The 24,616-nt window shown below is 41.9% G+C and overlaps 1 protein-coding gene across 1 annotated transcript in view; it reads right to left on the bottom strand.

Moving 5' to 3' along the window:
• Positions 1-24,616, bottom strand: part of snap91a (synaptosome associated protein 91a) — a 74,175-nt gene that overhangs the window by 26,743 nt on the left and 22,816 nt on the right. The window contains exons 2-10 of the mRNA XM_061716179.1: positions 16,511-16,653; positions 12,675-12,750; positions 11,467-11,569; positions 5,520-5,613; positions 5,203-5,314; positions 4,184-4,290; positions 4,061-4,102; positions 808-869; positions 671-679 (exon numbers count right to left, since the gene is read on the bottom strand). Of these exons, the coding sequence (XP_061572163.1) occupies positions 671-679; positions 808-869; positions 4,061-4,102; positions 4,184-4,290; positions 5,203-5,314; positions 5,520-5,613; positions 11,467-11,569; positions 12,675-12,750; positions 16,511-16,653 (748 nt within the window). The remainder of the gene's footprint in view (positions 1-670; positions 680-807; positions 870-4,060; positions 4,103-4,183; positions 4,291-5,202; positions 5,315-5,519; positions 5,614-11,466; positions 11,570-12,674; positions 12,751-16,510; positions 16,654-24,616) is intronic.

A 24,616-nucleotide genomic window follows, 5' to 3' on the forward strand; every position in this document is an offset into this window, starting at 1 on the left:
TGATTATTGCACCTGTGTCTTGCTAACCCAAGCAACAACCATCTAACTTCTGGGTTGAGGTGCTGAACGAAGATTCGTTGCAGTTCCTCAACCGGCCACTAGGGTCAGGCTGCAAAAGCGAGTCAGTCTCCATTGACGTCCATGTTAAAATGTCCAACTTTAGAGCAGAAATAAACATATTTACAGCCTGGTTCACAAAATATTTTGGTCTCAATTGTTTGATTTCACATCCATGACAACTCTGAGGGAGTAGAATTTTTTTGTATCATGTCATAATAGTTTATATACTGTAAAACATTACATTTATTTCTAATAGGACTCAACCATAATCGTCACGCTGCAGCGCTTAAGAAGCTGTAAATCAAAGCTAACTTTGATTCACACATGGTGGCCGTGTTCCCGTCGGCTAAGTATTACATTTGGAAGATAAATGTCCATCTAACATCAAAACATACGGATATCTGAGTATTTGGGTCCTTGTGAGAGATAAATATAATTGTATATAACCCCATCTTAAACAAAATGATGTTGAAAAAAATACAGGTTTTTCAGACGCCATTTCTACAGAATTAACAAAAAACTCTACAGTTGAACCAAAACATTTACCCATAATCCAAATCATTGTAGAATAATATTTACAGGAAGTATATTACTGAAAGAGAACACTTACTTGTCTTCTCTGGGTTGTGTGAAGGTAAAAAGAAATGACAAGTTAGAGACTGGACAGTTAATCAAAAAGGACACTTGTGATTGTGAACGTCAATAAAACGGACGGAAAGAAAGCTGCAGATATGACCAATGACTTACGGCTTCTTCCCCTCCAGAGTGTTGAGGTGGGTCTCCAGGGACTCCAGAAGACTTTCTGGGGCCTGCAGAAAAATACAGAGACAGGCTACTACTCCATGTGGACCTGAAACGGGGACGTGAAACCGGGATAGGTTCAAAAAACAGCATCCGACACCTGTTTTAAGGAGTTCCTAATATTGACCACACGTGCTCCATTCTGCTAAAAACCCTAATGCGCTTCAATAAACTCTGAGGGAATATAAAGTTATCAGAAAACAAAGAGGCTCCAAGAAGGGGAGGGAGCAGGATACGGAGAGGGCAGAAAACAAAACTAAATGGTTTTAATCTTCAGGCGAGACGACAGGACACAGTTCCAGCCAGGCGAGACGCAAGCAGACTGCTAAATGAGACACAATCACCTCCAAGCGTGCAGAAAAGAAAGATACTGCAATATCAAACATGCTTCTTAATAAAGGTCAAGTTCATTTGATCAATAAATAGTCTCTAATTCACTTTCCCCTAATTCCCTGCTTCATTTCCTGGGTCTCTCCCTTTGAAGTTTCCAAGTCTATTATCCTAAAACTGAAGACCAACAAGGCAGCGCGGCTGATAATAGTTTGTCTTGGCCCTGAGAGGGATGGATACGCCGTTTATCATCCTGGGATTTACAGCCCCCGTCTCCATCTGCAAGGAGAGCCGTCCTGCAGACAGAGGACAGACGAGCTCCATCAGAGCAGCGTGGAAACGCAGTTCTCATCTGAGGAGGCTAATTGAAACGCTGCTGAACCCTCTCCCCGCGGACGTGGCATCTACAGGCCCACAGGATTACGCTGGAGATTTTATCTGACATGACTGACACCGCCATTGTGTTTACTTCCTCCATTTGCTGCTTCGGGAAAACAATGGCAGGCAAATGTGCACAAGTGGAAGATATGACAGAACTAGAAATTACAAATGATGCATTAAGGGCTTCTATCACATTTGTGCTGAGTAAGCTCTTCTAGAAATCGACGAGAGGGTAACGCTGAAACTGAATGATGGTAAAAAAGCATTTTGCAAGCAGTTGTTCAGATTTGCAGAGTGCTGCTTATCCAGCGCTGCCATCTGCATCTCCAGCCAGTTTGCAGTAATCTTGGAAGTGGGCGGTACAAAACTGCAAGGCTCGTTTATCACGGAGCTGTCTGGACAAGATGGGAGGAGAGAAACGGCTCAATTCACCCCCCAAAACTGCCTGTTGTGATCAGAAGTACAGGGACACATTTGAGGAGCACTGCATGGTGATTGTTAATGATTCATTTCCTCTGGGCTAAATAAACACCTACCAAAACCCAGCTTTGAACTGTTTTTTTTTTATTTGGGCTTATCGGATGACATAAATGTGACTCAACATCTACAAGACCTTCAGAATAAAGCTGTTTCTGCTGTACAACATTAGTTATGTTGTTAGGGGGAAAGAAAAACAAACAAGATTTATCTGAAAGTCTGGATAGGGCAAACTTTGGCCCAACATGACTCAGCTGATGCTGATCTGAGTTATATAAGCATCCCCTGTTTTCAAGCAGCTTTTAGACATAAACTTGTTTACAGCCTGGCTAAAACAAAACACTTTGGTTTGCATCGTTTAATTCACATCCATGACACCTGTGAAGGGGCTTAGTTTTTTGGAATCCCGTCAGCTGAATTTACGTGAAGAAATAAATGTATTTATGATACGAGCCGTATCCTAACTATCCATCTCTCGTACTCTGTTCATATTTATCCGATGGAAGAAAACACATCCGGTGATAAAGTCCCTTCAGACCACAAACGAATGAAGCAAAGTACTTTGGTATTATTTTTTATCATTTTTGCCAAATGGATGGATAATAGATAGATTCAATGAGCGCTCTATTGATCCGTCTCCATGGTTCTTTCCAGTCACTACATTTCTTTACCTTTCTCTGTATAACGAGAAAGACGTACCTTTCTCTCAGATGTCTCACCTAGCAAGGTCTTCAAAAATCCCAGTTCCTCTGAATTCTGATTCTGTGGGGGTTTAAGTTATGTTCACCCCCCCAATATCTCCATCTTAATCTCATAAATGATCCTCTAACGGAGCTGAGATGCCAGAATTTCAGCCTGCTTCCTCATTTATGAAGACGTTTTCACTGTGTGAGTTATTTTCCTGAATAAATGTGTAATAACTGAAATCCAAGAAAATTACCAAGGTGTGGAAAAGCAGCTATGCGCTGATGTAATTTGTCAGCTGCTTTTCAACGACGGATCAGAAACTTTGCGTATTGATCTGGAAGGTTTTTCTCATGTCGTGTGTCCTTCCTGGAGCAACTCTCCTCATCTTCCACGCTTGGGACCACATTGGCCCGTGACCCCTCAGTACTGAGCAGGATTTCCAAACATAATAAGCCTTTCTCATAAAATAAAGGAGCTAAAAATGAATCTGTCTTGTCAGTCTCCTTTAAAAAACAACAACTGTCCACCAAACATTTTCTTGATTACAGCAGTTATTTCACTTCCACTCTTGAGCACCTGGTTCTGGCCCTTAGCTAAACGCTTGCACTTCATCAACATGCTCTCGGCGCACATCGTCCATACTGTGTTATGTAAATAACATCTGCAGAGTTTCCACAGGAGATCAGAGCTCAAAAGTCTGTGAAATATTTAAGATGAAGAGTAACAACCAGTATCCTCATCCTGGAAATCACTTACAGTTGTCAGCAACCCACGAGTCAGCCATCAAAATGGGCAAAGATAATCTTGTGACACCAGCTGTCATGGAAACCTTGCAGCATAAGTTTGGGGATACATTATTTAAATGAGAAGTAGCAGCGTAGTCAACGGCAACGCTCGGCATAGCTTTCATCCGGTCACATCATCCCACTTCTGGAATGTGTGTCAGTGCACTCAGAGATGGAGACCTTCCCTGCTGTCTGCCCCCCAAGCTAGCTCTGTGCACCACTCACACTCTCAGCCTTAATGATCTCTCTGCATCTCTGCAGGTGAAGAGAGAGGGGGGGGTAAGTGGCCATCAGTAACCAGGGAAGCACAGCTGGCTGGTTTGGTGCAACTCAGTGCATGTTCGACTGTTACAGAAGAAGCAACCGCGGTGGACACGGCGGAGAACAAATAACATTCATACGACGACGAGCAAGATAGTTGGAAGACAAATGACATGCTCCGTTAGTAAGGGACAAAAAAACTACAAAAAATAATACTGTACAGGTAACAACTTTTTACAAGTGAACCGAAGAGGAAGAAGAACTTTTGTGAGTCTTACCTGAGTGAGCTCAGGGATGTCATTTTTGTCTATTCCCACTTGCTGAAAAAGGAAAGGAGTTTCAGATTAAAAGCCTGCACAGCGATGAGCAGCAGAGCAGCGAAGGTGTGCGGGTTACTGTACCTCTGCGATTTTGAAGAATTCAGAAACCCGGGTCATTCGCGTCAGGAACCTCTTGTAGATCTCGAGTCCATCTTTACACTGGCTCCGCTTCATCTGGAAAAATTTCTCTGGACAAAAGTCACAGAATATTAAATGTAAAATTAAGTTAAAAAACTAAACAAAATACAAGTAACTCTTACACTGCAAAAACTCAAAATCTTAACAAGAATATTTGTCTTATTTCTAGTTTTTAGTTTAAAAAAAATCTCATTACACTTACTAACTGTGAGTGTTTGACATTTCCCCCAGTTTGTGTTTCTGTTCTGCCCCGCCTGTCTTCCATCTGCCCTGATTGTTCACACCTGTGTCTCGTTACCCCCTTGTATATCTGGTCTTGTCTTTCCCCTGCTCCTTGTTGTTCCGTCCTGTTTCCTTCCTCCATGTGTCCTGCCAAGTTTTTTTGGATCCCTGTTTTGTGTTACTTTTGATCCTGCCAAGCAGCGCTTTTGGTTTTTGTAAAAAAAAAAACTTTTTTTGCTGAATTTCTGCCTCTCGCTCTTCTTTATCTGGGTCCTCATCCAACCACTAACAAGACTCATCACTGGAAAAGACAACAATTTTCACCTGTTTCAAGTCGATTTTCACTTAAAATAAGTAGAAAAATCTGCCAGTGGAACAAGATTTTTTTGCTTGTAATGAGAAGATAAATCTTGTTCCACTGGCAGATTTTTCTACTTATTTCCAGTGAAAATGTACTTGAAACAGGTGAAAATTGTCAAATAACAAGTTATTTTTCTGGTAATGACTCTTGTTTTAAGTGTAATGAGATTTTTTGACTAAAAATGAGACATTTTAACTAGAAATAAGACAAATATTCCTGGTAAGATGTTGAGTTTTTGCAGTGTATCCCACACCACAACCTCCCATAAAAAAAAAAAGAAAAACCTGAAAGAAATGTGAGTGTTTTTCTTCTACATTTACTTTGGAATTGCTTTATAAGTGCAGCAAGTGTGGAAAATTGCGAGCGGCCTCGTTCTTACCGAGCAGGTTGATAATGCCATCATTATAGCAGGCGTATAGCTTGATCAGGTCTTTGAAGAGAAGCAGAAAGCAGGCCTTTATCACGTTGTTGTCCAGGTCCTTCGGATGCACCTGAGGGCGCAAACACGGAGGACAAGTCCAGCTTACTCACACTCACACAACTGAAATTATCAGCTAACAAATATAATGAATACAAGCTTTAATGCAGTCGCGTTTGTGATAACGAGCCTTTGCTAAGTTTACAAGCTTTTTGTGCCCCTTAGCAGTGGTAAACTGGGAAGCGTGACATTGTCGTCTGTTAGCAAGTGTCACTCACATCAAAGTCCAGCAGAGCGTCGATCTGGCCCTGCAGGGTGTTCATGCCTTTCAGCAGCTTCTCCACCGACATGGTCCTCATCGCTCCTTCAGCTCTGAGACATGACGAGAGAGAGAAACGGAACACATGAGAAACGAGCAGCACCGGTTCTTCACCTGTCCAGCATCCTGGACGACGTGGTGTCTCATCTCTGTCTTTATTGCGTGAACGCTCACAAATTACATTCAGTTCTGAAGATTTTCAGCTGTCAATCAAGCAACTTTCAAGGAGATTAGAGACGTCATTTTTGGTTAAACTTAAGTTTTTCTGTTTTTTTTTTTCATGAAACAAAGTATGACTAAAGTAATAACAGCAATTATACATTATAGAGGGAAAAATCTTCAAATCCTCATAAACTTCATGCTGTTTGAGACAATGATAACTATTTCAGCATTAACCCTTGAATGCCTGAAATATTACACAGAAAAGCCTTTTTTCATTTTTATTTAAAAAGGTTATATATAAAAAATGAAAAACATCCCCAATTTAGTCTTTGACGGATTTCTATCCTGATGATCATATCAGGTAGTTCTATGTATATTTTTTATTTAATTTTGCTCCTATTTTTCTCATATAAAGCTTTTTTTTATCTTGATTATGAGAGTGGTATAAAGAGGTCTCAGAAATTCATTAGTTAAAAAATGAAACCCTCAGTGTTTATAGGTGTTGAGCAGGTACTAAGAGTTTGGGCAACAACTAAAGCTGGACCGGAGTCTTCAGACATCAGGATATTCCCCTGTTAGTATTAATGGTTTTCAATTTTAGCATCTGGATATGTTTTCTTTTATTTGTCTTTTGTTCTTGCAAACAGAATAGTAACATAATTCTTTTGTCAGCAAATGTATTTTGTTATTTCTAGCTTACTAACTTTCTAATAACATTACATTAGGTTTGGATTATTAGGCTACTGGGTTAAACCCAAATATCCGGATATCCTGCCAGTTGTTTGTTAGGTGGACATTTTGGCATGTACATGTTCTTTTCCATGCTTTTACAAACACACAGCACAAGAAATTTTCTGGCATGTTATCATTTCTATTGCAACATTAATATGTGAAAATAAAGGAAATAAAAAAAAAGATATAATCCATGGTTACAAACAGGCCGAACACTCACTCCCAAAGACCACAGTAATGTTACAACAACTGAGAAATAACAAGACAAAGGCAGTCAAAGACCCGTTTGTGATTTGTTGTACCACAGTGGAACATCAGCCGTGGAAAATCCCCTGGATGCTCTCAGTGCCACTTACAGCATCATCAGTTGAAACGACCAGTTTTCACTGATCATCGTTTACACCTCGAACAAAGCTTTAGATATTCATTGCAATCCTCTAACAGAGCCTATAAACCAACATTCAGGTAATTCCTAGCCAATACCAGATGAGTTTTTGGTTTTGTTTTTTTTTTCCCTTTACAAAAACTGTTTGAATATCAGGCAACTGGACCTTTGCTTTGGTTCTTGAAGATGTTTCACTTCTCAATCAAACAGCTTTCTCAACTCTAACTGACTAATGGGAAGTTTCACGATAACAAACTGCTGTTGGGTGTTCATTATTGTGAGTCATTAAGGTCCAACGTGAATTACAGACCCAACTTTAGGGCAGTGATGTTTCCCTGCTCCAACACACCTGATTCAACCGCATCATTAACCACAAGTTTATCACCAAGATTGTTCGTTTGAGTCAGGTTTGTTAGAGCTGGAAACATTTAAACATTTAAAACATGTCGGCACACGGTCCTCAAGGACCAGACTTGAAGATCCCGGCTTTGGGTATTTGTCAATTATATGTTGTTGCAAGCAGAGTACATTAAGAGATGAGCTTTTGAGGAAACGGAATTCACAAAAACCAGCCTTTTGAGAAACAATGGCAACATCAAAAACTCATGAATGCATTTCAGCCCAAGCTATTTTTGGAAAGTGTTGCAGATCTGAATAACAGACTTGGATGCAGAAAGATGTCTCTGGCCGGAGGCTGTGGAGAAGTGGAGCTCCACTCTGGACCAGAAACACGTGACTTCCGCTCTACCGAGCATGTTGCCTGGACACTATAGCCCAACTCAAGGGTGGAGGACACATGGTCCGGCCCTGGAGCAGAGCTCCAGTCCTCCCATAGTCTGCAGCTGGATCCTTTTGGATGTGGATAAACAAATTAAATAGCTAGAACACCTCCAATCACACACAGTAGCCAAGGATTTTGCATTGAGGGCATCATATAATTGCTTTAACAAAAGAAAACTAGGACAAATAAGTAAATTAAAGTTTTCGCCTGAACAGGCCTATCCAAATTAAATCAACAATATCTCCACAATTATAAGGACAATATGCATAATCCTGGCCTCAATGGATAGCTAAGACCTCACAGTATACATTTCCAGTGTCAGAAAAATTGTGAATGTTCACATGCCTGAGCAAATTGTGATAAACCAAAGAAAAAAAAGGAAATTTTTATTCTTGTCTAATTTGTTTTTAGTTTGCACATTGGAAAACACCATGATAGCAATGCATATAATTATAAAGACACCACTGCCAGGATCCAGCAACTCCCTGACTGAAACTGTACCAAGTTACATGAGAATAGCTTAAAGCATATAGATTTTATAAAGGTTTTAGTGTGGATAGTACCAGGCGGACTCTCTATTTGGGCACTTGGATATACTGTGCCAAAATGTGCCAAATGTGTTTTTTACCCCCTTTGAAGGGAATATGGCTATAAAATACTTTGATTATTTGATGATACATGATTTCGTAGGATTTATGCAGGACATGAACTGACGGCGCGTGAAGCAGTTTCACTACTATGAAGGATTAAGCGGTAAATTCTGGTAAAAGGAAGGTGTGGATAGACTGAAAATGACAACGAAACGGTAAGGAAATAAAATATACTGCTTTTGGTCAGAATAGCTTTGGGATTTGCTGACGTAGTGTGTGAGGAACATGCAATCTTATGTGCGGGCTGTGAAATGTGAGTTTTGGCTTTCGGTTTGTTTTGAGATTGGTATGAAGTGGTCGGCCCAGAAAAGATTATGTTCGGTATCATCTGAAAGTGTAGCTTTTTTAGTTTCATATGATACCCACTACGTTGGGGTGGAGAAAATAGATCTTGTGTTCTGTTGCGTTTTGTTGCAGGTGTTGCTCGTGTTGGGAGTGCCATCTTGGTTGCATATGTATTTTTAAGTTGTTTTGTTTAAATCAAATACTTTGTTGACAAAACGTACTTGGAGTTTTGACATATTGGGTTTAGGGCTTCGTGTTTGAGAAACAGTTGAAAGAAAATACCCTGACAGCACTTGAGTAACTTTTTCCACACTTAAACTGGTGCATATAGCTGCTGGGGGGGAAAGGGTTTTAAGGCCCAAAAAGAACAAAAACAACATTCTTTACACCAAGAAGGTATTTACTGTCCAACATAGAGCAAGATCCTTTTCACAGGTTCTACAGTCATCACAGAGACATTAGAGGGTTTCTGTACACATAAACACCTGTCAAGTGTGTATTTATCGTGCTGCTTTCCATGTATAAATCTTTCTTTTCTCTGCTTATTTCTCTAATCTATAACTACATTTTCACATTTCATAATTACAGAAAAGTAAAGATAATCTCTGTACTTCAATCAGTCATGCGACCAACACGGGGACTCGAAGAGCAGACGCAGAGAAACGCAGAGAAACGCAGTGTACCCAGAGAATAATTCTCCTCACAGAGGTAAAACCTCCAGCAGACAACCTAGAACCGTTCCTGTCGTTACTTATAACCACACTGGTGAAGAGTCTGCCAGGAAACATCTCTTTGTGGGAACTGCCTCCCACCAACAAGAAATGGATGAATGCACAACTAGGCTGCCAGTGAGGCTGGAAATGGACATCAGACCTTAAGGAACGGGACGTAAACGCCAGCCTGTGGTGTGATGGAGAAGATTCTCCTGCTCTGCACAGAAATCAACTTGAACATCATAGACGGTGAGGGGAAGGCAACATGGAAACTGGACTTAGCAGGAACTGTAAAATGCCCCAAATATACCTTGGGAGAAACCTTTAAACACTGCTGTAGCAAAACCATTTATCCGTACGTTTGTCAGAGTACATCAACAACGGGTTTCAGCTCCGGAAGCACCTTAAAAGCCGTGCTGGAATCAATAGCGCGGACCAAAAACCCCGCAGGGAGCAGTGATGGCTGCACAGTCAGCCCCAACACCTGACATGTCTGCCGCGCTGCCTGATGGAACCAAAACTACTGTTGTAGATCACACAGCAGGAGAACCCCAGCATCCCGCCGCAGTGCCATAGAGACCTGAAGTTCAGCAGCCTTCAGCGACCCCCCGTCTGCCAGCCTCAGCGTCTGAAACGCCTGCTAAAACCAGCTGACAAAGCTGCAGCTGCTAACGTTCCTGCTGCAGACCTTTAAGCACAATCTGGAGCGATCTCTTGACAACCAACATCTGAAGTATCTATCGTAACTTCAGATACTTTGCTGCAGATAATCACTATCCAAGTCTGAAACTTCTGCAAACCAAGATGGCTACACATGAGCAGACTGTTGAAAGAAACAGTTATGTTGGCTGTCAGATCCCTGATCTCAGCCAAGAGCGATTCCTCGCAATCGCAATGTAGGAGACTCAGGAAACTCTGGGCCAAAAGCAGAAAATAATCTCAGCCCTTGCCATCTTACTGATTGAAATAAAAGTGACCGAACTGCTTCACAAAAAGAACATGATGTGTTCAGGTGCTGCCCAGAAGACTCGTCATCTAGAAGCACAAATGAGCTGTGAAAGATGAAACAAGACAAGTCGCAGTTTGCACCAGAAGCTGGATGAACAAAAGTCAGAGTATATCGATTCCATTGATAAGAAAACCACTTTTAAAAATGAGGTAGAGCAGCTGAAAGTTCAGGAGAAACCTTAAAAAGCTGAAACAGAAAAAGAAACATTTCGAAAGCAAGAAGAAGAACAAGTTAAATATACTAAAACAAAGCCAAGCAGCTGAAATATGCTTCCAAAAGCCAAGACCTTCATCAGCAGATGAAACATCCCAAAGTAAAAGCTGCTGTGGTCTGAATGCAGGAAGAAATGAGAGCACAGACAGCAGTGGGAGCAGGACAGGTCCCACCTGAGAACCAGGTCCCTCACAGACGGCTGGAAGATCCTCACACCGTCAGAGCACAAGGAAACAACTGTGATGGAGGCAGAGAAATAATTGGAAAACGAGACGCTGCAGTGGCACAAAGAAAAGCTCTGCCTGCCAGGAGAAAATACTAACCACGACCGTGAGACAGGCTCTCAAGGAGAAACGCTAGAGGAAAACCAAAATCCATCGCCTGACCGACAGAATAAAAATGAGGAAATGCAGGTCGATAACATACAAGAGCCAAAAACTCTTCCCTTCAAACCCTCACACCTCCTAGATACTGGTTTTATTCTTTAATCCTTTACCTCCATTATGTTTTTTTTTCCTTTTTGTTCTTGTCTTTTACCCCAGCTTCCAAAATCTAGAATGCATGCTTTTGCGTTTCTTCTTGTTCTTAATATGCAGGTAATGGCGCCAACACAGTATTTACAGTACTGGTTAAACGGGACCGGGTCCTTTAATCCAATAGATTTTATAAAAATAAAAAAATGGCTGCATCTTGTACTTGGTAAGAGTAATCTGTTCTTCTCATCTTCAAATATGTCAGATAAACAAATAAATTAATCATGTAAAAACTTTTTTTTTTTCCTTTTTTCAGGAAATGCCCTCTCTGGTTTTGTATAATTTCAGCACAGTCAGAGGTTTCTTGTCGACTAGCATGAATAAGTGAGTGACTTTTAATAAAAAAAATCCCAATTAAACTAGAAAAACTGGTGAAAAAGACAAGAAACCGATAATAACGCTGAAATAATCATATCACAGACATGAGAAGTCAAAGATGGTACCCTTTTTTGACCCGGCCGAAGTCGAAGGACATCTGTCTGTAGGCGAAGGCCTTCTCGTTGAGATAGCGGCTGTAGCGTCTGATAAATGTAGACATGTCGTAGCCTGAAGAGCACAAACAGGTGACAAAACAAAAAAGATGCATTACCACATTTATAGTTCCCTAAAAAGACGTGCTAGTTTAACATCTGAGGTTTAGATTTCACAAAGGCAAGCTTTTTGAATTTTGTGTGCATCCACTGGTGTGATCTCAGGTGAAAACCTGGTTGGAGTTAAGAAAAGTGATTTCAATAATCACCAAACTCTCTTGTTTGTTTCATGGTTTTAGGCTAGCAGTCGGTCAGTGTACATTAGGTTCAGGACCTGAAATACAAGCCCCATGTGACTGAAAAATCTTTTCGGAAGTGTTGCAGAATGGACCTAATTGGACTTAATTCTGACAACAAATATTCCCTTAGATTTGCACGTGTTTTCCTGATTCTTCCTTGTTCAAACACATTGACAGAGTTCTCTGCACAGATGAGATTAAGTTGTCATCGGGCCCAAGAGGGCTCAGTGCGTTGAGCGGGCACCGTTTACAGAGGCTATCGCCCTCATGCAGGTGGCACAGGTTCGATTCCTGGCCTCTCTCTTCAGTTTCCTGTCTACTGACTTTCAAAATAAAAGCCACTAGAGCCAGAAAAAGATAAAATTGTAATGATGTCAATTCTGACTTTCTCTGCTCAGGAGTCACCCGAGCAGAATAAAAACTATCTGTGACAACAGGCTGTGAACTCTGTCTTTATCACCATGGGAGATGTGTTAGTTTCCATGGAGACGGGTTTAATTGAGGGAGGCGAGGTATACATTAAGACAGCTGGACTGGACTGGGGGGGGGGCACGTTGGTCCTAAAATTCGAGATGGTGTTTTCTTGCCTCAACACATCATAGACTTTGTCTGTTATAAGGTTTTACAGTGATAAAGAAAGAGAAAAAGGTTGTAAGCATAAAAAACTACTTCTCTGCCAAAAAGGTTTTATGTTCATACAGTATTGTCACCCAATATGGGACAAAACTGAATTCTGTTAGCGTAAAAGGCTTCTGTGTGGTTCATTTAATACAGACCTTGAGCTGAGATTTTTTATTTTTTTCATTTTTTGGTAGAGGTATGTTGTCTTGAACTTCTCTCTTTCAGTGAAGAAAAAACATCATTAGAAATAACATCACGTACCATGGGAGCCTGTTTTGTCCAGGAAATTGCTGAGGTTGAACAAGGTGTTTCTAGATGCCAGGAACTGGACGAATTTCTGCAAAAGAGAAGATGACGCAGTGTTACATGTTTACTCCAGAGGAACATCTGCATTCACATAGAACAATAAGTTTACAGGTGTAACTTCACCCTTTTTTTAACAGTGAATAAAGAATTTCATCATCAAATCAGCAGTCTTGTCTCCTCCATGAGTGTAGACGTAAACGCACATGAAGAGCGCCAGAAAGTCGTTATAACAGAAAACAGCAAACACATTGAAACAATTTAACTTTTTACATTATTCACACACACACACCGAGTTCAATTATGTGTGTTTAAGGGTCTCAGCATCCCTCTGTGTCCATGGCAACACAAACACACTTGTCTTTTCTCCTTGACGCCTGCTGTGAGGACTAAAAAGGTAAACATGGTTATCCTCCTATAGCTAATTCCCTTTTTTTTCACTCAGTGTCTGTTAGGACTAAAAATCCTCCAATCTGATATAAACAGTGGAAAAGGATTGACACAAAAAGGGGTGGGTGCTATTCCCATTTACCCTCAGTACAGCCGTGTGAAAAAGATAGCACCCCCTCCTATAATCCCCTCTTTTATGTAAGCCATGAGAAAAATCACAAGATCACAGTGGGTCTTGGAAGAAAATACAACCTCAGAAGAACCACACTGTCATTAATCAAGATAAAATTAAGCCAAAAAAGAAAAATCACTTGGGTAACACCAAGTAACGCCTTACAGCTTCCATCTGATCTTAAAGGGTAAGTTATTTCTTCACGTTATCGCCGTTATAGGTCAATTTACAAGCCAAAGAATAATGCAGCCATTAAGTATCACCACAGGACTCTTTCTCTTGTTGGCATTATGTTTGTTTAATAATACATAAATGAGATCGAGAAAAACATGAAATTATGTTTGTCTGGGGGTTTATTAGCCAAATACTTAGACCCACAATGATCAGATGATCTGTGTTATACTTTATAGACACACACACAGAAACATAATTAAGAGAGGGGGCACTCTTTTTTGCACATGATTGTATATTGTCTCTCTTGCTTTCCTTTTGAATATTGCTTAATCAGTATATCTTCCCCTCTTTTGTGTAACCAAAAATTTAGTAGCAGCATAATGATAATTTGATTAGCAATAAAGGATAATCTGTTTATCTCTTCAGGACCAACTGCTGGTTGCTTCCCTAAGTTTGGCAGAATGAAGATTACAAATGAGGAAGTGATATCGGCGCCTTCGACTGACACCACTGTCAATCAATCATATTAAAAAATAAATGTATTGCTTTATATGAATTCTTCTGAAGGGTACAAATACAAAAATTCACTCCCTTCAAAGTTGGATGGATGTGAAATCAAACAATTGAGACTAAAACGATTTTTGGACCCAGGCTGTAAATATGTTTATTTCTGCTCTAAAGTTGGACATTTCAACATGGATGAGATGGACTCACTTTTGCAGCGAGTCTCTATCGGACAGTCGTGAAACTGCAACGACACTTAGTGCTGCATGAACCTGAATGCAGAAGTTAGATGGTTGGCTCTTGGGTCAAAGCAAACTAAAGAAAGACTTTCAAAATAAAACAGGAACTAATCCAACAGAGAACCATAACATTTAGCTTTCTTCAGCTGGACTATGCTGTTCTCTTTGTTAATGTTACGACTGTTATTGTAACTAATTTTGTTGAAACACACACACACATTATAGTACAGACATCCACAAGTGAAAATTGCCATGTCATGCAATTTTCATGCTGATAACAGGTTTTGTGACCGTACCTCTACATTAAATTAACACACTTTAGACATATATCATTTGTTTGGGGGCAGGCAGGCAGTTTTGGTATAATCAGTTTATTTTGGTAAAAATGACTTCACCCTCAACCTGAAAAATATATATCAAGATGAGTTGAAATTTTAAGTTAGTTGTGTGATGTTAAACTGAAGCAATTAGCTAAAAGGTACTAAAATCTTAGGTACAGGTAACTGCTGAGTCACACACAGTCGTGTGAAAAACAAAGTACAGCGTTTGTCATTTTGATGGTTCAAGATTTTCAATACAACCACAAAAAGCTCCATTAAAATTGTATGTAACACATCCTATGTGTTTGGCACATTTCAGGTTTCCCTAAGCATTGAAGCTTCATCCATCAACGTTAATATTATATTAATGTATATGGATTAGTCACTCTTATAGTCAATCAATAATTTCTCTCAATGGCAGAACAAAATGTGAACTACTGTACAAACTGCAAAACAAGAGAGAAAGTGATTGACAGATACTACAAACATTCCCGACAGCAGATTCTTGGTTTGGTGAAGAGGGACTTCATGCTACAAGACATAATATCATCACTGAGTCCTAACCAGGTTACAAATTATGTAAATACAGCTGCACATGAGCGACGACACGGGATGTTTTACATCATGATATTATTTATTAAACAAAAACGAATGAAAAAAACATTGAAGCATTGTGTATGAAAGAGCATACGGGTTACTGCTTACAGGAATTAAGAGACTAAGTACTGCTAAAAATGTATTCGATTGATTTAAAGTGTGCAACCACCTTGTTGCTGCACACCAATCTGGGAAGTGCTATGAAACCACTTCCAAACAATTTGAGCTCCATTACTCAAAAGAGAGTTAAACATTTAGGGGGCTGCCGGTCTGACGGTGTGCCATACCAAGGACAGACCATGCATTGCTCTGAAAAACTACAAAAAAACCAACAAAACCTACATCTCAGACTCTACACGCCCAGTTAGCATGCTAAATAGCTAAATCTATGACAACACAGGGAGAAAAAGAACAAGTTTGCAACTTGCAAAGCTGCATCCAAACTAACCAAACACAGTTATCAGTGTTAAACACCTCCTATCAACTGTTGCGCACGGTGGTGGGAGGATGATGATTCGGTGTTGTTTTGCAGCCTTAAGACATGAATATTTTTAGGGCCCAACCACTGACAGTGTGAAGGCCCTATTGTATCTGTAGGAAATGTTTTTGTTTTTCTCGTTTTTCTTCCAACGAAATGAGGGCCTTTTTGCCCCCCTAAACGTTCTCCAAAAGTCACCAAATTTTGCACACAAGCCAGGCCTGGCAAAAAATTTGATATTTAATGGTTTGCATTAATGGGCGTGGCCTAATGGCTCAACAGCACCCCCTAGAAAACTTTGTGCCTCAAGCCCCACAATACGGTTTGACGTACATGCACGAAAATCGGTACACACCTGTATCATGTCGCAACTTAAAGAAAAGTCTCTTGGCGCCATGGCCGAAACCGAACAGGAAGTCGGCCATTTTGAACATTTTGAATTAATCGTGTAATCTTGGCACAATTTATGCCATTTCTTCCGAACCGTAACATTTACCCAGGTGTGTTATACATGAAAATGTGCGTGGGCATTACTTTTCTCAGTCAAAAGCGTTAACGTGGCGACGATAGATGCCAAAAAGCGCGCCCCCCCCCCCCCCCTTCATCTGATTGGTCCATATTTGATAGTTCCTAATTTCTGCCATAACTTTTGAATGGTTTGACATAAAGAGTCGTGGGTGGTGTCATCGGACTCGGTTTTGAGACCTTGACCATAATTGGTGAAAATTGCACGCGCAAGGGCCCGTTCATCGCTGCTTACAACTTTAATTCATGGTTGTTTTGTTAACCATGACCTTTCTGAATGACGCGGTTTCCTTGAATCTGACAGCTAACACTATGTTTTTTAAACAGGACACTGGTTCCCAGAACCCCAGCAAACGTAAAATGTCTTCCCACTAACAGACATGTTGAGGGCTCACCTCGTTGCCATGAACCATGAGGTTGTGCGTGGTGATCAGGGCTTTGAAAACCACCACCCAGCTGGCGTTGCCGGCCCTCTCCATCAACGTGTCGGCCATCGCGGGGACGTTGACATTGGTTTCCTGGGTGGCCTGAATCAGGTCTGAGAAGCACAAAGGAGAAGGTGAAGAGGAGATTAGTTGATGGATCCTGCTGCTGAAAGCCTCACATTCAAGATATAACAGTGTGAACTTCTGTAGGAGAGGAGTGGGGAGGCAGGTGGGTGATAAAATAGCAAAAGGGACTGTGCTGTTGGAAATGGGATGAAACTAAGATTCAACTGTACAATAAATGATCAATCAACATTAAATGTTCGTGTCTCAGGAGTCTGCAGTTTTCCATGAAGCGGAAACATAATTAGATGAATGTGTCACACGATGTCCTTTTGCCTGGCTGCAGTCACGCTGGCTGCTGCTCAGGATTTGTTTCTGCACACATTCACACCAGGAGAGTCGCTGGAGTAATCCACAGCAGAGAGACAAAGATGATCAAACCCTCAGCACAATGGCGATGTCAGTCAGAGCCAAAGAATCAATGTGTCCATTATTTCATGTAGTCGATTTCTCCATCCACCATCTTTGGGTTGGGTCGCAGGGCAGTAGGCCAAGCAGAGAAGCCCAGACTTGCCTCTCCCTGCCCACTTCATTGAGCTCATCTGGGAGGATCCCAAGGCGTTCCCAGGTCAGCCCAGAGACATAGTCTCTCCAGCGTGTCCTGGGTCTTCCCCGGGTCTCCTCCCACTGGGACATGCTAAGACACCCTAAGCTCATTTCCGCCGCTTGTATCTACGATCTCGTTCTTACGGTCATTACCCACAGCTCCTGACCACAGGTGAGGGCAGGAACTTTGCCTTTTGGCTCAGCTCCTTCTTCACCACAGCAAATCAACACAGAGTCTGTGGAGGAGGCCAACCCCACCAAACCTCCCTCTGCAGAGGATCAAGTTGACCCACTCCATTCTTCCATCACTTGTGAACGACAATATGGGACGATGATTTCTTTTGGAAATAAATTCATACATTACCAGAGTTTTAAACCTGTCGATGCAGTTCAGTCTATATTATTCTTGCTGTCATAATAATAATAATAATGTTGTACAAAAAATCAGATGATGAATACGGTTATTTTATTCAAAGAAGAATCTAAACTTAGTGGTTGACTCCCTGAAACCAGCCGCTATGAACAATGTGCAGAAAAGAGACATTATGCTGAAAAATATGCTGAAAAGAGAGCTTTGGTACTATATTACTTTCTTAAATAATACATTTGCTTGTTTGAGATGTGTTAAGGTACTCATTTTCATTGCCCTGCAGAGATGAGAATACTCCTGTTTGTTCCTCACCAACGTGTCACAGAGGTAACATTAAACCATTAGAGAAACAAATCTATTTACTGTCAGGCAGAAGAGCTATCCTCCATCACAAACCTTGAAGCAAACACCTAGAGACAGCTCGCGGAGCGAGATAAGAAGCTGAGTACACGCGGTGATGGATGGAGAGGGACAGAAAGCATGACCGGTGTTATTTTTAAAGCTTTGATTGGGTGGAGCGGAGCAGACACCCAACCACTTCTGCTGAGTCCTGCTTCATTAATAGCGTCACAGATCCGACTATTGAACCTTCCCTTGGGGCCTAATAGAGACAAATTATACCTTGCATTAACGTTTAGTGCCTTTAACACGAGGAGCAGTCTGCTGATAGTAATAATGACCTGCACTAATGAGCTAATAAACTATGAAAGAAAAAGCTTTATGGAAGATCTAAACCGAGGAGAACGCTTACAACAACTCTGTCCACGCCACCATAACCATGACCAGCCCCGGTACATATCCCCTCTGCAGCAGCTCGCTGTTAGACCGACCACCAGACCGACCACCAGACCGACCACCAGACCGGCTGTCTACCTGCACGCGGCGCCGACTGGAGTGCAATTAAATCCAGACTTCCATGCAGATGACTGTAAATCCCTTTCTGGATTTACAATCAAAACTTTTTAAAATCGATTCGGGTGTTCATATTACACCTTCCTGTGTTTTCTGACTTATCTACCCTGTTTTTATGTGAATCATCAACTCAGACCTGACTGGAGGCTCATAAAGCTCTCCAACTTTATGTTCCAAATCTAATTCTGTGTTGAACATCCAGGATATGTGGCGTTGGGGTCATTTCCAGGGATTTTAGTATCGTTACTGTTTTGACTTGTTGAAATTGTGCGTCTGATCAGCATCAGGAGTCCTGATTCTGATTAGTTCATTAGTCCCTTTGACAAGCCTCCAGGAGATCAACCAATCAGACACCGCTCCAGTCAAACCTGCAGTTTTCAGGAGGAGCCCCTTCTTCTTGCTCGTTGTCGTTCTGGATTCATCTAGATTTTTGGAGTGATGCAGTGTGCAAGGCTACTCTATGACTCCCAGAGAAAATTAATTCATATATTGAAACAACAGATGGCTGATATCAGCAAATAATTGATTAAACCTCGTTGAAATGAAAGAGAACCCTTTTTAGCCCTGAAACCTTTAATTTAAATCCTGTCCCCGGGTTGAAACAGATGCTTCAGAGAACAAATGTTCTCATCCACATCAATTATCTGTTCTGGCTTACAGTGTGTGTTTTATTTCCCACAGATAAATGTAAAACCTGTAACAGCGTCAGGCAAACACAGTGGCGTGAATACATTCAGGGTCACATTGTCTTTGACGATGATGCTGTGCGTCTGCTTCCTCCATCATGCTTTCATCATGCACTTATGATGGTTGTGCTTTTCCTCTTCAATAGCGAGGCACGCTCACACACACGTGTGCAGCTCACACACACAAAGTGTGAAGGATAATCCCTGCAGGGCTGATGAGTCAGCAGCCTGCATCATCCTACGCTTTTCAACTCGCCGTCTCTTTCTGTCTGTCTCACTCTCCGCCTGTCTCTCTCCGAGTTTCCTCCAGTGAGGATCGTTGCTCTTCTAACACTGCGAGACAAATTACAAAGCTGTTACATCCCATATTTCCTTAAATATGGGATTGTGTCTCCAAAAGAAGCCTGAACCATCAATTTAAAGATCTGCTGCCGTACATCCTTCATGAATTTATTCATCAATGGATGTGATAAAGTAAGAAAGATTTATATCCAAGATTAAATCACAAGGGGAGAATGTTTAAACAAGCAGAACGAAGGGAATTGTAATAGTCTTGGTTCTGAAGGAGATCAGCAGTAACTCCTGGCTCTCCGCCTCCTACCCACCTATAATCTTAATTATTCACATGAAGGAGTGTGGACGGGAATGAGGAGACACAGAGCACCGAGTGGTTGAGCGCCAGCACACACAAAGATAGTCACTCTGACTAACAATTAGATGGTATTTGCATCTGTGGATCTGTTTCCTGCCGCATTCAGCAGATATATTCATGAGCATTTCTGATCTATCTGCTGGCTGAATGAACACAAAGTGGTGCCGCATTGTAATAACGGGGCAGTACAGGATATCACCACTTCCAGATCTCGTGTTAGACTCTACAAGTGTATTATTACAGTTAGACACACAGACAAAGGCATCTTGGAAACCGTTTTAGTCTTTGCAATGCATTCAGTTGGTAAACGTCTATGGTACCAAGGCGAAAGCTCTTTGATTACTCCCTAACCAGCAACAAACATAATATACAATTGTTTCTACTTTCTTGAGCAGCATATTTGATTACTACCTGCAGCCTCCAGGACCCTGGAGCGTGCAGGAAAGATTGCAGCAGACCCCTCCCACCCCGGACACAAACTGTTCCAGACTCTTCCCTCTGGCAGGATGCTGCGGTCCATCAGGACCAAAACCTCACGCCATAAAAACTGTTTTTTCCCGACTGCTGCTGTCCCAATCAACAAGGCCCCGGACCCCCCTCTCCCCCGTCCACCACGGACTGCCCCCCCACCCCACTCTATGTTACATTAACGTAAAGACTCCAATCGTGACCTTATGCGTTACATTAACACACATCCTAGGTCACCTTTGCACAGACAAAACCATCATGTTGTACATTTTCTCTTTTCATTACCATATTTTCAGCACTATAAGGCGCACCACATTATAAGGCGCACATTCAATGAGTGATGTATTTAAAAAAAATTTCCATATATAAGGCGCACCACATTATAAGGCGCACTAAATATCTGGTAAAATACCGTACTATAGTGACTTGGGTTGAGTTACGTATCTACCTGATGGAGCTGCGCTACAGGAAATGCTACAAAATCCTACAGCAAATGCAAAAAAAACCAAGAAAAAAAGTACTGTATGTCAAACTTTATTAAAAAATAAAAACCAGCTTTGCTCCGTCTCGTCAAAGTCGCCATTATGCGAGTCAGCGTCGCTGCTGTTGTCTTGAACGACTGTGACGATTCCTGACGTTTTTAGCGCCATTACTTCGGTGACACCAACTACATTACCCACAATCCCCCTGACTACAGTAACAGAAATGACCGTAATGATCATATATAAGGCACACCGCATTATAAGGCGCACTGCCGGTTTTTATGAAAATCAAAGGCTTTTAGGTGCGCCTTATAGTGCGGAAAATATGGTATATATTTAGGGCTTGAGCACTGACAGTGCGAAGGCCCTATTGTATCTGTAGGAGTTTTTCTCCTTTTTTGTCGTTTTTCTTCCGACGAAATGAGGGTCTTTTTGCCCCCCTAAACGTGCCCCAAAAGTCACCAAATTTTACACACAAGCCAGGCCTGGCGAAAAATTTAACATGTAATGGTTTGCATTAATGGGCGTGGCCTAACGGCTCAACAGCTCCCCCTAGAAAACTTCGTGCCTCAAGCCCCACAATACGGTTTGATGTACATGCACAAAAATCGGTACACACCTGTATCATGTCACAACTTAAAGAAAAGTCTCTTGGCACCATGGCCGAAACCGGACAGGAAGTCGGCCAGTTTGAGTTAATCGTGTAATTTTGGCGCAATTTATGCCATTCCTTCGGCCGCTTCTTGGCCCGAACAGTAACGTGCACCCAGGTGTGTTATACATCAAAATGTGCATCTCCATCCTGCCACGATGCACATTACATTTCTCAGTCAAAAGCGTTACCGTGGCGACGATAGACGCCAAAAAAGCGCGCCCCCCCTTCATCTGATTGGTCCATATTTGATAGTTCCTACTTTCTGCCATAACTTTTGAATGCTTTGACATAAAGACTCGTGGGTGGTGTCATCGGACATGGTTAATCCATGAGTGCGAGGGCCCGTTCATCTTTCAGCTTTATTTGTTCTTTGTATTGCACCAATCACCACAACAAATTCCTTGTGTGTGGGAAAACTTGGCAATAAACTTATTTCTGATTCTGATTCTAATAAAGACTTATACAAGCTCCTCATCTGGAGGGAAAGCTCATTGGAATGGTGTACCAGGTTCCCGTGCACTGGGGGGCCATTAGAAAAGCTTTTAATGATCACTTTTTTATTAAACTGTCTTGAATATAAAAAAACAATGGTTTTCTGCGTAGGAGTCGGCAGGAGTCGTGTTTGGTAACCAATGTGACGTGAGTCAGTCACGTCCTATAAACTGCTGAAGAATCTGCTTCAGAGCAAATATGTCTCTTTCAAAGAATAAATCAGGACACCAGAAGATAAAGGAGAGGGAGGAGAAGTAACACAGACAAAAAGATACTTACTAAGTTTTTATTTCTTCTTTTTTTGTTTAAAGTAAAGGTTAGCCCAGCCCACATGTCTTAGCAGATGAGGATGAATGGTTCTAATGCCGTATTGAACCAAATATAAAACTCATAGAACATAAAAAAAAATGGGTTCATTGCACTAGTTAGGCAAATATGTCTTACTGTTTTGTTGCTCTGATGTTTTTTTACTTCGATTTTGTCCAACCCATTAACAGAACTGTCCAAACTCAATCATAGTCTAGGACTGACACAAGTCTTCCAAGGTGAAAGCTGAATCACCTGCTGTTTGTAACTACTGCAGTAGCAAGCTGCTCTTTTTGAAATATGCTAAATATTAAATGAATGGGCTATTCAACAGTTATTATATATACTATTGTTGCTGATAATGAGTTAAAAATCTAGTTAATGGCAGAAGTAATCCAGCACATGACACATCAAATGTCCATTTACCCGTTAATGAGCCTAAGGGTGCTTTCACACCTGTACCGTTTCAAGCAGTTGTTCCGATACAGGGAACGTTTCCCCCTAAAGATCGGAACGTTTGGTATATGTGAACACAGCAATCGCGCTCTGAAACGGTACAAAACAAGCGATCCGAGATCACCTAGGAGAGGTGGTCTCGGCCCGATTCCAATCGAGACCTGAAACGGTTCATTTTTTTTATTTGTAGTGAGAACATAATCCACACAGCAACCGACACAACTCCATTCATTGTGTATGTGCGACCGGCGCTAGGAGGGGAGTCGGTCCAGCCTCCACCACCTTCTCTCCTATTGGACGTGCGAGATGTTGTCCCAGCACGGCACAAATTAAACTTTGTTTGAAATTAAACAATGTTCAATTTGGGCAGGGTCTGCGCAGCGCAAACCCTGCCCGAATTGAACAGCAGCGCAAACCCGGCTGCGGCAGGCGGCCTCTCGTCCACTGCCGGGCTCCGCTCTGCGCCGAGCGCATAAGCCTGATTTATGGTTCCGCGTTAAATCGACGCAGTGCCTATATCCTACTTTACGCCGTAGGTTCTACGTTGGTGTAACGCGGAACCATAAATCAGCCAAATCCAACGGCTGCAGTCTGCGCTGCGCTGAAAGGGGCGTGTTGTTTTTCCCGGGGTGCGGAAGAGGAAACTCCTTCCGGGTTCATTTGACCAATCAGAGAACAGTTGGTTCGCGCATGGAATTTGTTATCAGCTTTGAAACGGTACAGACGTTTGCCTTGTGAACACAAACTCCACAAACGAGAAACGGAACAACTGTATCGATTCAGCCCCTGAAACGGAACAAAAAAAACGGGCCACAGGTGTGAAAGCACCCTAAGGGTGTTTTCACACCTGTACCGTTTCAAGCAGTTGTTCCGATACAGGGAACGTTTCCCCCTAAAGATCGGAACGTTTGGTATATGTGAACACAGTAATGGCGCTCTGAAACGGTACAAAACAAGCGTTCCGAGATCGCCTAGGAGAGGTGGTCTCGGCCCGATTCCAATCGAGACCTGAAACGGTTAATTTTTTTTATTTGTAGTGAGAACATAATCCACACAGCAACCGACACAACTCCATTCATTGTGTATGTGCGACCGGCGCTAGGAGGGGAGTCGGTCCAGCCTCCACCACCTTCTCTCCTATTGGACGTGCGAGATGTTGTCCCAGCACGGCACAAATTAAACTTTGTTTGAAATTAAACAATGTTCAATTCGGGCAGGGTTTGCGCAGCCCAAACCCGGCTGCAGCAGGCGGCCTCTCGTCCGCTGCCGGGCTCCGCTCTGAGCCGAGCGCACATAAATGAATGGGTAAAGCCTGATTTATGGTTCCGCGTTAAATCGACGCAGAGCCTACTCCGTACTCTATGCCGTAGGCTCTGCGTTGGTGTAACGCGGAACCATAAATCAGCCAAAGCCAACGGCTGCGGTCTGTGCTGCGCTGAAAGGGGCGTGTTGTTTTTCCCGGGGTGCGGAAGAGGAAACTCCTTCCGCGTTCATTTGACCAATCAGAGAACAGTTGGTTCGCGCATGGAATTTGTTAACAGCTTTGAAACGGTACAGACGTTTGCCTTGTGAACACAAACCCCACGAACGAGAAACGGAACAACTGTATCGGTTCAGCCCCTGAATCGGAACAAAACAAACGGGCCACAGGTGTGAAAGCACCCTAAATACATTAAAATCTCATACTGTAGAGAGACTATAGACAGTTCCAGATTTTATAGAGTGATGATGACTTTTTTCAGTTCATTGAGTTTATTGCATTTTATTATTATGTTTCTACCTCGTATTTTATTTGGGCCGACGTACACCAAGGGGACCTTTAAAACATTAGGTGGCTCTGGCATCATGACAGAAGTAGATTAGAGATTAGATTAGATTTAGTCAACAGAACAATGTCCAACATATTCTGTCCCTGTCGTCCCTCTGGA

Source organism: Cololabis saira, chromosome 3 (genome assembly GCF_033807715.1).
Source record: "Cololabis saira isolate AMF1-May2022 chromosome 3, fColSai1.1, whole genome shotgun sequence".
In the NCBI taxonomy this organism is placed as follows: Eukaryota; Metazoa; Chordata; class Actinopteri; order Beloniformes; family Belonidae; genus Cololabis; species Cololabis saira.